This window comes from Artibeus jamaicensis, unplaced genomic scaffold (genome assembly GCF_021234435.1).
Source record: "Artibeus jamaicensis isolate MK-2021 breed Jamaican fruit bat unplaced genomic scaffold, CSHL_Jam_final contig_797, whole genome shotgun sequence".
NCBI lineage: Eukaryota > Metazoa > Chordata > Mammalia > Chiroptera > Phyllostomidae > Artibeus > Artibeus jamaicensis.
This window is the reverse complement of record NW_026521977.1, coordinates 27926649-27941839: the sequence shown is the minus strand read 5'-3', so window position 1 is coordinate 27941839 and position 15191 is coordinate 27926649. Positions and strand designations below refer to the sequence as shown.

The 15191-nt window shown below is 41.5% G+C and overlaps 1 protein-coding gene across 18 annotated transcripts in view; it reads left to right on the top strand.

The window, feature by feature from the left end:
* PHF21A (PHD finger protein 21A) overlaps positions 1 to 15191 on the top strand; it is a 172737-nt gene that overhangs the window by 134753 nt on the left and 22793 nt on the right. For 14 of the 18 annotated variants that reach the window (XM_037166079.2, XM_037166084.2, XM_053673045.1 and 11 more), the window contains 4 exons: positions 96 to 299; positions 6254 to 6505; positions 7726 to 7815; positions 11086 to 11379. In XM_037166079.2, the coding sequence (XP_037021974.1) occupies positions 96 to 299; positions 6254 to 6505; positions 7726 to 7815; positions 11086 to 11379 (840 nt within the window). The remainder of the gene's footprint in view (positions 1 to 95; positions 300 to 6253; positions 6506 to 7725; positions 7816 to 11085; positions 11380 to 15191) is intronic. The other 4 variants (XM_037166081.2, XM_037166083.2, XM_037166080.2 and 1 more) reach the window with 2 other exon arrangements.

Genomic DNA, 15191 nt, shown 5'->3' with positions numbered 1-15191 from the left:
TTAAAGATGTCAGAGGCATGTAATTGCTTCATATTTCTCTACAGCTGGTAAGACAGTATTCTGATAGGTTTTATTTCTTTGTTCTCATTTGATAGAAACGAGTAGTTGAACAGCTACGGAAGAATCTGATGGTAAAGCAAGAACAACCTGACAAATTCCAAATACAGCCATTGCCACAATCTGAAAACAAACTACAAACAGCACAGCAGCAACCACTACAGCAGCTACAGCAGCAACAGCAGTACCACCACCACCATGCCCAGTCAGCTGCACCCTCTCCCAGTCTGACTGCGTCCCAGGTAACGTGTGGGCGGGGCTCTGTGGGCTCCGTGTTGTACATCAGTGTGTTACTGGTCATGTGAACTGGGTCTTGTTTCAGACTATGGTAAGTTTAAGTAGCTCTAAGCAAAAGTTATTTTGGTTACTTTTTTATATCATATATCATATATCATATCATATCATATATCTAGGATAAGATTAACTTGAAATTCATTTGTAAAAGGAAATAACATTACTGAGGAGCAGAAATGAAATGATTTACCGCCTGTTCAAAAAGGAGGGAAAGGTAGTCAGTGACAAAGGAAAATTGCATCTTTGTATGAGAACAGAAGTAAAGTCTTATTTTGAATATCTTGAAATATTTATCAGAGCTTGTTCTAAAAGTCTATAACTTTACCTCTTCTGAAATTGTTTTTCTGGAATTCTTAGCAATTAAGCATGGAGATATTATAGGATCAGTGCCCTTGGGACCAGGTAGAAAGAGGCAGTTAGAAGGGTGATGTATTTCCATTATTCATAGAAACAAAATATTCATTTCTAAGTCCATATTCATGAGAATATGAATCCATTCTAATACACTGAAGGAGATCTGGAAGGGAAGCTGCAGGTCAAAACTAGCACTAAGGAGTAGAAGCTTAATAACATTCTAACTCAGTGTAGCTGCGCAAATGATTTTACTGCAGAGGGCATTTAAACTGCATAGAATGTGAGGATAGTGAGGCAGTCCAGACACACAAAAAGGACATATTTGGGAATGACCTTCAGTTAAGGAAATTATTCAAGCTTGATCTCCCCACACTTAGATGTAATGTGGGCACAGCTTTTAAAATGGGATGGTTGAGCCATGGTTGTTGATCCTTGGAGGTCACAGACCCCTTGAAGACTCTCGTGACAGCTCTGGATCCCCTCCCCAGAAAATTACACGTTCACACTTAGTATACTCAGGATTGCACATGAGTGAAGCTCTTAAATCTTTCGAAACCTCAGTGTGGATGTCTCTGACCCACCAACACCAAATCTTCATTGTATCTTTATAGGTAAAGGGAAAGTTACTGTTTACTTGGTTCTTCACTGTTTGTGGACCTTGGGCTGGTTCATAAACAACATTTTGCAAATGAAGAATGTATTAAAATACTAGATACAATATTTTACACTATAAACAACAATTTTGCAAAGTGAAGAACGTATAAAATACTAGATATAGGTAACGTTTCATTGAGACTACTGTAGACTGGTACTCTCCTAAGTGCTTTCCATGTATAACGTACATAATCCTCACCCCAACCCTAATAGAGAAGATGTTGTCCTTGTTGTTGTTATCATTATTATTATTTTCTCTTTCTTTTAAGAAAAGAAAACTAAGGCACAGAGAGATTAAGGAATTACCTAAGATCATGTAGGTCATATGTAGTAGAGCCAAGATTTGAACCCAGATGTTCTGAGTAAAAAATCTATTCATTCACTGCTCTTCTGTATTGCCATGTAATACCAAAAAACCAAAACCATTATATAAAATGCCAAAGAGGGAAAATGAAGAATCCCTTTTGTGAATCAGATAGTTAGAGCAGCCTACAAAATGTTTACCCTAATCTTCTCCCCAAGGTTATTTGAAAATTAGGTATTCAAACTGACTTTTGAAACCCCCTGACCAAAACTTGTCCTTCTTCTAAAAGCTTGTTTACCAGATTCCTATGTTGGACCTTTAAACAGGGTTGAATTGATCTGTTCTCTTTCCAAAGTACAGTTTGCTCAGAAAGAATTTACATGGAAAGAGTGTGGTAGGCTTTATTATTTTCTGATACATAGGAATTTTCTCTCTTACCCTTGGAAACTTTCTGTTCAAGTAACATTTCATGTCATACTAATCAGAGAAAAATATTTAAGTCACATTTACAATGGCTATTCCCTTCCTGGTATAATCTGAATTATGTACTGCTTTGAGGTGGTGTCGGTGAGGGCCCTCCGCCTGTCCCCAAAACAGGGTTGTGTGACATCGCTCGTTTTGTTTTAGGTAGGTAATACAGATGCTTAATGTTAAAAGCCAAAAGATCCTCTAGGTTTTTGTTTTTACAATAAACAATCAAGCATTGTTCACTGAGTACTCTCTATGTGCTAGATGCTAGTATACAAAGAGGTAATGGTCCCTGCCCAGAATCTGGTATGCTATCATTACTTTCATTCATTCTGTAGTTACGGAGTTTTTGTTATATGCAAGCACCGTGCTAGGCAGTGTAGAAGATAGATTCACAAATGAGACAGAATTTCTGTCTTCAGGGATTTAAAAGCTTTAGAAAAGGAGAGGAAGACGTAAACAGCTAACAAAGAAGAATAACATGAGAGTACCAATAAAGAGCTGTGAAAATACCAGAGGACAGTCATTTTGAGTGGAGGGATCAGACAGTACTTCATAAAGAAGGTGGCATTTGAGCAGTGCCTTGACAGATAAGTGAGATTTCAGTGATGAGCAGAGAGAAAAAGAGTGTCGCAGGTGTAGAGAACAATGTGAACAAAAAAATGGGGTCAAAAAAGTAAGTACATGCCCAGGTAATAGAGAGAAGGCTGGTGTGGCTGAAGCATGGATTTCAGGAAATGATGGAGAGGGAGATAAATCCATAAAGTTAGGAAGAGGCCAGCTTGTGGGAGCCCCCAAGCGCATGACAAAACTTTTGGGAATTTTGGCAGTCATAGGGAGTCACTAAAGGTTCATGAGGTCAAGGCCAAATGAGAAGTTACATGTGGCATATATTAAATATCAAGTTCAGAAAGCAGTGACCAAAAAAAAAAAAGCAGTGACCATTAAGTAGCAATTACAGCATCGACAGGGAGGAGAAAGTTTTTTTATTGCAAGTCAGGTTAGTATGCACCAAGGTAGGGGGAGCAGGGGGACCAGGTCCCTTAGTCAACATCAACTCATGCTTGTGTGTATATTTTGAAATGTTTTCAATCTATAGGAAATAAAAAACAGAATAGTCGAATGCAGGCATACCCTTCAACTTATATTCACAAATGTAATACAAATGTAAAGAAGCATACGGTTAATAAAACCGAACAGAAAATGAACCCCTACAGGCAAAGGGAAGAGGTGTCTTTGTAGTTGTTTGAGTGTACAGCAGCGACCTTCCGTTCGAAATTAAACAAAGGAAATGGTCTAAAATAGGTGAGGTCATTAGTTACAGCTCACTGTAATGATCCCTCTAAGTTCTGATTTGTACATCGGAGTCTGTATGTTTTCGATCAATACCTCATGCTTTGTAGGTATACAACAGTAATAACTTAGCAAAAAATAAAAACAAATGAAAAGGATTTTGTAGTTAGTTCTTCTTGCCATGCATTTCTGTATTAACTTCTAGTTCATGCAGCTTGGGTTTTGTCAGAATTAACCCCTTCATGAAGTGGGGAAACTTCTGTCTTCTCTCAAAGGCAGTCGTGCATAGATAGCGTGGGCCAGCCAAGGACAGCTTCTATAAAAATTTGTCTTTGTAGTTGGTTACATTTCCTCTTTTTTCCCCTCCTGCCAGAACAGTTCAGAGGTTTTTATTAGGTTTGAATCTCAAAATTCTAGATTCTCTTTGTCATCTCAACTCTACACTCCAAGACTGATTTATGTTCCTAATATTTAGCATAGAATAGGCACCAGACTGGGAGTAAAGACTCAGTTAATACCTGTGTCGATACCTGGTGTCAATAAATAGTAAATATATCCTCCCAAAAGTTTTCCTTGGTGCATATAATACTATGTCCTGTGCCTGTGTATACAGAGAGTTTCATAGATGCTAAAATACATGGAGTACAATTAGCCACAACTGAATGTTTATAAAGGAGAATAAAAATGCTAAGATATGAACAAGCTTGTTAGGTTTGAGCTTTTTTTAAGTGTTGGCAGTTGATGGTAAGTATATAGTTCAGGTGAGTTTGAGGTCTTACTTAATCCCTTTAGGGTTATTTAAAACAACCTTACTTGAACCAAGGAGGTTTCAAACAAAGGTCTATTAAACTCTTTTTAAAGCAGGAATAACATGCACAACTGTTTTAAAATTCATGTCGCTGAGTGCTGCTGACTAGAGCGTTTACTTCAGTAACCTGTGGAAGTACCTGGATTGAATGCCATCTGGTGGGATTTCCTTGCCACTTCAAAGTTTAGACTATATTTTAAATCAGAGATAGAGCTGATACCAGCCTGGGTTACAAACCCTTATTACAAATAGCTGGTTGGTAATGTAAAGTCAGTCCTTGCTGCTATACTACGGTAACATTTCTAATGATAAATAGCATTTAGCTTTTTATTTGGTTTTCATCACCGATATAAAGTAGATGACCTGCTAACCCCCAAAATAAATATAAGGTTTCCCCTTCACTCCCATTTCATATTTAAGGAGGCCGTGGCAAGGAAAATAAGCCATGCCTATGTTACTGACTCAGAGCAGAAGAAACAAAGATTTAGGTGATTTGTCTATAACCAAACAACTTAACACACAAGTGCTAATGTAGACACCAAAATAGAAATTCAAAGGGAATTTGTCGAGATCTGGGTCCTGGAGAGTGGGGTCTTTTTCACTGGTCCAGAGCATTGTCGTCCAGCGGAACTTTCTGTACTGTTGGAAATCTACACCATCCAATTTGGTCGTCACTAGCCACAGGTGGCTGTTCAGCATTTGAAATGTGGCTAGGTAACTGATGAACTGGTGTTTTAATTTTGTTTTGTTTTAATGAACTTCATTTAAACAGCTCTATGTGGCTAGTAGCTACCAAATTAGATGGCACGAGTGCAAAGTAAGAAGAAGAAGGTGGGTTAGTATCCAAATCAGAACCAACAAGTTGGACCAGATAAATTTTCATGTTCTGGAAATGTCTGTATTTTGAATGACTGACTAGTAGCACTAGATAGTTGTGTGTGCTGTGTAACTGGCTCCTTCAGTTACTCTAATAAAAAGTTCAGGACAATACAGCTTCAAAGCTGCAATAGCTCTTATGGAGCATCAGTCAAGTCCTCTCACCCAGTCCATCTTCTGATCTGTGAGGCTTTTGAAACTCAGGTGTTTGTTTCCACCTTGTCACATTTCACTGAATCTTTGATCACTACTGCAGTTCTCCAGAGTAAGGGTTATAGGTAGTGACTCACATCCCTTCAGTATCACTATATATTTTTTGGTATTTACTATACTAGTTGGTTTTATTATCCAGTTTGGCATTTACTGCCTCCAAGGCAGCAGTTACACTGATCCTCATATGAGGTTCCCTTCTACCTCTCCAGGGTGACACTCAAAAGAATGAGAAGACACTGTCCTTTTATTCCCACCTTCATGTCACGGAAAGCAGATAATCGGAATTGTGTGATGGCTTTCTGTTGACAAGGTTGTAGCAATTAAGGATAGAGATAGTGTGTATTGCAACTTGTACAAAGTTTAAATTAATTGAAAGCAAGTTAAGAATAGAAAAACCAGAAGGAATAGGTATACTCATATTCTGTATCTATAAACCCACCACAGCTCTGGCTGTTGGACTGTGCACCACCCTGCAAACCAAAAGATTGCCAGTTTAATTCCCAGTCAGGGCACATGCCTGGGGTGCAGGCTAGGTCCCCAGTTGGGGGCCTGCAAGAGGCAACTGATTGTTTCACTTCCTCTCTTTCTTCCCCCCTCTCCCTCTCTCTGAAAAAATAAATAAATAATATCTTTTTTAAAAAGTGATAATATTTTTTTAAAAACCTGCCCCATTCGTTGTTGAAAACCTTGTACCCATACTAGTCACAACTATTACCGGGAGCTTGAAACTAGATTGAGAGCTGTGGCAAACTAGAAACTGTCCTACTCTGCAGTAAGACCTGTGCTCTGTGTACAAAAAAGAAATGCTGTCATACCGGGAAACTGGACTGATAAGGAGAATGAAGTGCTTTGTTTTCGGCTGGGGGTTAGCAGCATGTCGTTGAGTGGGATCACACTTCAGTGTCCTAATACCTGTTCTCCATGTCTCCTAGAAGACTGTAACTACAGCTTCTATGATTACCACAAAGACACTACCTCTCGTCTTGAAAGCAGCAACTGCGACCATGCCTGCCTCTGTTGTGGGCCAGAGACCTACCATTGCTATGGTGACCGCCATCAACAGCCAGAAGGCTGTGCTCAGCACTGATGTGCAGAACACACCAGTCAACCTGCAGACGTCTAGTAAGGTCACTGGGCCTGGGGCAGAGGCTGTCCAAATTGTGGCAAAAAACACAGTCACTCTGGTAAGCCACCAGCTGCTATTCATGTGTGTCCACATGAGAGGGTTCAGGGTATGTGTTTGTGGAGTATAGCCGTATTATGCTCCTGCTGGATTTTCCAGTCTCCGTCACTCTACCACACCAAAGTCCCCTTGGGGGCTGACTAGGGAATATAGCTTTCCTACCTTTTACTCAAATAACTGTCTAGGGTTCCTGGTACCAAAGACCAAGGCCCATTCAGTGCGTTATCTGAGGCCAAAGTTTGACTTGACTTGAGGGGGGAAAATGCCCTTCAGAGAGGCATATGCACTATTTCATGTATCTCTCCCTCCTCTCCACGGCCCTGCTTCACTTCCTGTGAAACGTGGGTGCCTAGACTCTGGTGCTCTGTTACCGATTTGGGGAAACTCCCTGCTGAACCCCTTTATTCACTGTCTCCTGAAATTGACTTCACCCAGGAAGTACCAGAGTTAGTGGGCACTTAGAAATATTCAAGAAACTCACAAATTAACAGTATCCATGCCCAACGTCTTTTAGAAAAAAGATCCCTTGAAGGAAGAAGTACTTGAACAAAATTGTATGTGAGATTTTTAGGATAAACCATTTAGAAACTGATATTCTCAGAGTCTTGGGGAAGGGTATCCAAATATTTGTTTAAAAATTTGCTTCTAAAATGGCAGCTGAGAGTTCTTGGTGGCTTTTGAATGATGACCAGTGATGAGTAAAACTAGAGAGCAATGAAGTGAAGCTTCACCACTTGGCGGGGGCGGGGGGGGAAACCAGGAATCTTTACAGAAGCAACCAGAGAACTCGGCCAGATACTGAGAGTTAGAAAATCCTCTATAGGAATAAAGCCATTCACCATCAGATTAAGCTCTAATGGTAGGAAAGGGCCCATTTGGCCCGGCAGCAAGTTGATTTTACTTTGGATCCAGTCTTGACTTTTAAAATACATAAGCGCAGGAGTTCTGAGTGTCAAAGGAGATTGTCTAAGTTGCTGAGCCTGCAGGTATGTGAGGGAACAAATGCGACTGGTTCACTCTGCGGGATAAAGTAATGCAGGTGGGAGAGTGAAGCAGTTTCTTAAGGCATGCTAATTCAGCTGATTAATTCTGTAGTGAAAGCTTGTAGAAAATATTGTGTGATCCAGAGAACAATGATGCTGGAATTACTTTAAGAATATCTAGCTTTGATGTTGAACATTTATTGTCATCTCTGGTTTATTTATCTTTCTTGTTTTTTAGCAGGTTCAGGCAACACCTCCTCAACCCATCAAAGTACCACAGTTTATCCCTCCTCCTAGACTCACTCCGCGTCCAAACTTTCTTCCACAGGTGGGTACGCCAGTGACAAGCCCAGCCAGGGCTCGGTGGGCCGGAAATCCTCATGGGCCCTTTCTGCGCAGCCTGTAACGCTCTTGTCAGCTCAGCTGTATTCAGATCCCGCTTAACTAAAGACTCCAGCTACTGATTTCTGTGCCGTGATGAAGCTGACTTTATCATCAGGGTTTCTTAGCAGTGACTGATGGCAGTAGCAGGAGGATGTGAGGACAGGATAATTTCCTAAATGTAAAAGATTAAGATAACACCATTTTAAACCTTATAATGTTAACTTACTGGAAGAAGTTAGCCAAAACCTACCTGCCAGTGGGAAAGGAATATAAATACCACTTTTTATTCAGTTTTTCCTATATGTCAGAGAGAGCAGGGAAGGAAACAACAGCCAAACTATCCAGTAGAAGCCAGTCAGTTCTGCTCCGGGAAGTGACAGCTAGTCTCATACCTAAACACGAAGCCTTGCTTATGAAGATTTCGACTTGGGTCTGCACAGGGAACCTTCTGTGTAGGCCCAAGCAGCACGGCTTGCCCACATTCTACTGAGAGTATTTTTCCGGCAGTTGGGCTGAGTTCACCCTTCTCCTGGCAGAATGTCAGCGTTGTCCCAGTCTGGGTTTTAAGGGGAGTTGATTTGCCTGGTACAAAGGCTGGTGATTCCTGTCCGAGGCCTCAGGTTTCAGGCAAATAGGGAAGAAAAAGGAATTTTGTGGTCAGTGGCCGTAAGTGATTTCTAAACTGCCTATGTGATTTTAATCATTTATCAGATAAATTCTTAATAAATACCTTGTGCTTCAAAGACGGCACTAAGCCCTGTGGATACTTAGTGCTTAGCAGGACAGACTATTCCCTGCCCTCAGAGAGCTTCAGACACATGGACAGGCAACTACACTGTCCACTCTGGGAAGGACAGGGCAGTCTGTGGTCATTTTAAAGAGTATTACAGAACATTTCCATGAAGACTTGACATTCTATCTGAGATCAAAATTCCGGTAAAATTAGCCTGGTAAAGTTTTGGGGGAAGAATAAAAATGCTTCAGGCAGAGGGCAAAACATATACTTAAGTCAGGGTTGGAGAAATGCACGTAAGCTTGAGGAACCAGACAAGATTTGGCGCGGCCAAGCGCAGGGGGCCATGTGGCTGACTCAGGCTGGAGGAGCCCACGGGCCAGAGCTGGTGGGGCATCATGGGCTACATAGGAATTCGGGCCTTTTCCCAGGAACGAGGGGAGCCATGAAAGCATTTAGAGACAAGTACTTGGTATGATCAGATTTTCATTTTAGAAAATTCCTTCTTTCCACTGTGTGGAGAATAGATTAGAGGTTGTCAAGACTGTAGGGGGGAAAAACAGTTAAGATATTGTCAACAATAATAATAGCTACAGTTTAGAGGATCTTGCGATGTGTTACTCCCTGTGTAGGAGCTTTACATGGGTTATCTGTTTTAATTCTTACAATAATCCTAGAAAGTAGGTATTGCTCTTTTTTAAGTGGTGGGTCATGACCCATTAGTCAGCTGTGAAATCAATCTAGTGAATTATAAGCAGAGTTCTTAAATAAAATGAACAAAACATAGTAGGAACCACTAGAGCACATAGCGCATAAGTATTATTTCATGTAGTTTTTATTTTATAGAGATGGAGATAGATGTCTGTGTGTGTGTACTGGTGACAGCGTGAAACGTATTTCCTACTGTGTGTCTGCAGCACCCACCAAAGGGGCACCTGAAGTTTAGCCAGTCAGCTCACACTTGGCACTAGCCTACTTAGAACGATACAGGGTAGAAACCAGAAGTTGCCAGCTTTTGCTCAGCTGAGATGCTTTTCTTGCATGGGAGTGAGTCCCTGCAGGAGCCCACAGGGTGGTCTCTACAGCTGCCCAGGGATAGCTCAGGTGCAGGGAGACTGGGACAGTGGGAGAGCCACTCTGGCATAGAAGCCTTTTGCCTCACAGAAGCCATATCCTATAACAAATCCATAGGCATGGCTTTCAAGGTCCCCAGTGGACATGCCCAGTTATGGGTCACCCACCTTGGAAAACGCAAAGTATGATGTCCCATCCAGTGTTTATGAATCTCTCCATTCACAATAAAGAGTCGTTTTTACTATAAGTAATGTTGCTTGGTAACATAGTTAACATTGTTACCTTTATCAGGTTTCCAGGAGAACAGAGCTGGAGAGTTAACTGAAAGTCAAACTCTAATGTATAAGGGGAAGGATTTTGCCCAGGGAGGAGGGGGTCATAGTTTTAAAAGTTGGAGAAATACTGGCTTAAAGAGATCAGGTATGTTGCCTTAGGTTATACAGCCGAGTGGTAGAATTAGGACTTGAACTCAGGCAAGGCTGACCCCATGTTTTTAATCACAGTTTTCTGTCATTGTTTCAGTACGCCGAACCTAGGGTGAAGTGGTGGCAGTGCAGACGGAAAGCAGGACATGTTTGAGAAGGATTTAGGAAGTAGAGTGGGAAGCATCAAGAATCATATTTAGGAAGGGAAAGACCATTTACTGAGGCGATGATTATAGGAAGAGGAGAGGGTTGGAAGAAGAAATTAGAGAGTTCTAGACATGTTGACTTTAACTTCTTGTGAGATTTCCAAGTAGAGATGTCTAACGGGCAGTTGAATGCGATTCTGAAATTTAGGGAATGTCTGGTCCTAAGCTACGAGTGTGGAAGTCTTCAGTGCACAGATGGTAATTGAAGCCAGAGGTGGATGCTAGGTCCCAGGAGGAGTGAGGACACTGGGGAGAAAAGGGGTCCCAGGACAGGATCCTGAGAAATACCTACATTCAGTATGGGACAGAGGAAGAGGAAACCCACAGGGAGACGGAGAGAAGGAGTGGCCAAGATGGGGAGTTTAAGGGGCACAAATACAGGTGAACTGAGGCTGTGGATGGGAAGAAGTTCAGAGTGTGAATTAAGGCCGTTGGCAGCACTGTTACCATACTCTGGGCACAAGTTCTGGGTGGAACCAGTCTCTGGATCGGGTATTCGACCTCAGCCTGGCAGAGGCCACATGATGTGATGGAGGGATCTAGGTCCAGAATCAGAGGAACTGCGTTCTAGGGTAACATTTGGAGCCTCCTAAGAGCTGATGAGTATTTGATAAAATTATATCTCTTAAGACCTATAGAAATAATAAAACTAAAGTGAGTATTAATATTTGTACTAAATAACATCTCACATACGTAGTGTGGAAGATCTGACAATAACTTAGACTTACAGGAAGTTTCTTTAAGTAATACGATAATTGTTCTCTCTTTCCCCATAGGTTCGACCCAAGCCTGTGGCCCAGAATAACATTCCTATTGCCCCAGCACCTCCTCCCATGCTTGCAGCTCCTCAACTTATCCAGAGGCCTGTTATGCTGACCAAGTTTACCCCCACGACCCTCCCTACCTCCCAGAATTCCATCCACCCCGTCCGTGTCGTCAATGGGCAGACTGCAACCATAGCCAAAACGTTCCCCATGGCCCAGCTCACCAGCATTGTGATAGCTACTCCAGGGACCAGACTCGCTGGACCTCAAACTGTACAGCTTAGCAAGCCAAGCCTTGAAAAACAGGTACTGGCAAGAGTATGCACCTGCTTTGAGCAGTAGCCTCGCCGTTGCGGCTGGGCTGTCTCTAAATACATCTTCTCAGGGGCTCTCTATCTCAGTACCATTATTAATTACCTGTTGCTTATTGCGTGATAAGTTATTCAAAATGCAGAAGGGCCGTTCTTACTGAAGAAAGTTGGGTTGCTTTTTTCATTATCCCCTTATGCATAGGTGGATTCAGAGTCCTGTGTGAGTGAGCTCCCCCTGCTGATTCCGAAGCAGGAATTCACAGATGGGTTCTGCTACCCCCAGTCAGGAAGCACAGAAAATGCCGTGTTCGCTTCTGCCCAGTAAGAATCCAAATGAGGATAGAACTCTGAAAGTCAGGAAGAATAAACAAAAGAAGGAAAGGGATTTCACCTTAAAGATTTTCCCTGGTTATTACAAATAATGAAGAGTCAAATGAAAAAAATTAAAATTTCTAAAAAGCTTTCTTTTAATTCTAGAGAATACTGACATTTTAGTTGAAATATTGAAGCCTTTATTTATATTTCTAAAAGCAGGTGTTTCTTTAAAAACATGAGGCTAGAGAAATACAAGTAATCTCCAAAAATACTTAAGGGTTCTATGACAGAAAGACTTCTAAAAACATAAGAAAGGATATATAGGTAGTCACCATATATTCTTTTTAAAGAAACACAGCAACAAAAAAGAATTTTGCGCAGAAAAGCACCCTCTTTCAGAGAGTTGCTTTAAAAAGTCATTGACCTACTTCTAATTGCTCAGGCTTGAGTCCTCATTCATCTGAAAATAGTCTGGTGATCCTGAATCTTTTGCTGCTGGATGGCTGACTGTGATTCAGAAAGGCTGGCCAGACGGTGGGGAATGAGAAGGCTTTCTGCTGCCTTGGCCTCCTTGAACAGAGGGACCTTATGCACAGAGCACCTGGCTTTCTACCCGGGCAGCTCATAAGTGCAGCCGGCCTTTCACTGAGAAGCTGGGTACCAAAATCTCATGCTCAGACCACACAAGAGAGAGCACATCTCTGTTCCCTGGGAGCCCGCTCACACCCCAGGAAATGCTTTGGGGAGCATTCAAAAATAAATTACACATATTTTAGGTCAGAAGTTTTCTAATTTATTTTCAGCAGAACTTCAGTATTAAAATATTGAATGCGGAATGCCCAAGCTTAGGAGTTTGGGTAGAAGCATGTTTGAAGATTGTCTGCCCTTGTGTTCTGGGGTGGCTGTCAGAGTTCTGCTGAGGACCTTCAGAATGACAAAGAGTGTGGCTTCAAAACACTGTCTCCGATCGCTCAGTGTCATTTCTCTTTGACCTCTTTTTTGATATTTTTAGTAGACAAGAGTTTTTTCAGTTTTATCTTATTTTTACACTTCTCGGGGTTTTTCTGATTACAAAGATAATATATATTCACTGTAAAAGAAAAATTTAAACATTACAGAAATATACATTGTAGAAAATGCATTCCCCCCATAATCTATGAGTACCAAAAGAATAAAATTTCCACAAATTTAACCCACCCCAAATTACTATTAACAGTATAGGTTCTATTCCTCCACATATTTTCTGTGTGTATTCTATCACTTTTAAAGCAAAAAAAAAATCAGTATATATTATTTTTAACTTGCTCTTTTTAATTTTAATATCTTTTTAATACCCATGAATTCTTAAGAATAATATTTTCCACTGGTAAATTCTGTGGTCTCTCTTCTTGTTGACCTAGTAGAGGAATCCAGTCATTGCTGTTTCAGTCGAGTCGTCTCCCTGGTGAACAGTTGTCCAGGTTAGCTGACCAGGCTCGGGAAGGGCTGTCAGCAAGGTTGCCAGCAAGGATCCTCTTTAGACCGGACTCCGTTCTCAACGTTCCCTTCGGATTTTTCTACTGTTCTTCCTTTCTCCTTCACATTCAGTTTCCAATATCACATATATAGTCTTTTTTTAAAAATGTATTTTATTGATTATGTCATTACAGTTGTTATATTCCCCCCCTTCATTCCCCTCCACCCTGCACACCCCCTCTCCCACCATTCCCCTTCTTTAGTTTATGACCACGTGTCTCAAGTTCTTTAGATTCTATATTTCCCATACTATTCTTGCCCTCCCCCCTATCTATTTTCTACCTACCATCTATGCTACTTATTTTCTATACCTTCTCCCCCCTTCTCCTTCTCCAACTCCCCTGTTGCTAACCCTCCATGTGATCTTCATTTCTATGGTTCTGCTCCTGATCTAGCTGTCCTCTTAGTTTGCTTTTGTTTTAGGTGTGGTTGTTAATAACTGGGTTTGCTGTCCTTTCACTGTTCATATTTTTTTATCTTCTTTTTCTTAGATAAGTTCCTTTAACATTTTATATAATAAGGGCTTGGTGATGATGAACTCCTTGAATTTGGTCTTATCTGAGAAGCACTTTATCTGCCCTTCCATTCTAAATGAAAGCTTTGCTGGATAGATCAATCTTGGTTGTAGGTCTTCGGATTTCATGACTTGGAATACCTCTTTCTAGCCCCTTCTTGCCTGTAAGGTCTCTTTTGAGAAATCCACTGACAGGCTGATGGGAACTCCTTTGTAGGTGACTGTCCCCTTATCTCTTGCTGCTTCTAGGATTCTCTCCTTCATTTTAATCTTGGCTAATGTAATTATGATGTGCCTTGGTGTGTTCCTTCTTGGGTCCAACTACTTTGGGACTCTCTGAGCTTCCTGGATTTCCTGGAAGTCTATTTCCTTTGCCAGATTGGGGAAGTTCTCCTTTATTATTTGTTCAAATAAGTGTTCCACTGGTTTGTTCCTCATCCCCTTCTGGTACCCCTATAATGTGGATGTTGGAACATTTAAAGATGTCCTGGATGTTCCTTAGCCTCTCCTCATTTTTTTTGAATTCTTGTTTCTTCATTCTTTTCTGTTTGGTTGTTTCTTTCTTCCTTCTGGTCCACTCCCTTGATCTGAGTCCCAGTTTCCTTTCCATTACTATTGGTGTCCTGTGCATTTCCCTTCACTTCAATTAGTTTAGCCTTCATATGTTCCTCTAATTTGTGACTAAAATCAACCAGTTCTGTGAGCATCCTGATCACCAGTGTTTTGAACTGTGCATCTGAAAGTTTGGCTATTTCTTGTTTGCTTAGAGTTATAGGCTCTGGGGCTTTGAGTTCTTCTTGAGCCATAATGTTTTGCTCTGTTTGCACCTGTTATGTATGAGAAGCGGAGCCTTAGATGTTCACTAGGGCAGGGCCACCCAGGTCACTGTTTTGTGATGCTGTATGTGGGGGCGTGGTCAGAGAGGGACAATAGCGGTCCCTTCTGCTGCTTCCTGCTGCTGGGGCCTGCATGGTCCTGTCTCACTGCTCTCTCCTTCGCCGGTTTATCTGTGCGAGAATGTGTGACCATGGTCAGCCCTCAGTGGGTCTGCCCACTGCTACTCCACACCTGGGATCTACCCACAGCTGCTGGTGCACCTGGGTCGCGTGCCCAGGTCGGTCTGGTGGATCTTTCCTGCCGACCCCACTCTGCTGCTTGCTCTGCCCCTCTTACTGGTTTGGCTGAAGGGTTCGTTGTTGTCAGACTTCTGTATAGTTCAATTTTCTGTGGTTTGGCTGCATTTTTGTTGCTCAAACTTTGTTGTTTTTAAACTTGGTTGTGTGAGAAGGCACAATGTTTCCACCTACGCCTCCATCTTGGCAGAAGTCCTCTCAGTATCACATATGTAGTCTCTAAGGGCTGGAGTGAAGCATGTAAATACAGGGTGGGTCAAAAGTAGGTTTACAGTTGTGAATACATGAAACAGTTTATTCTTTCATTATTTATTAATTAATGTATTATTT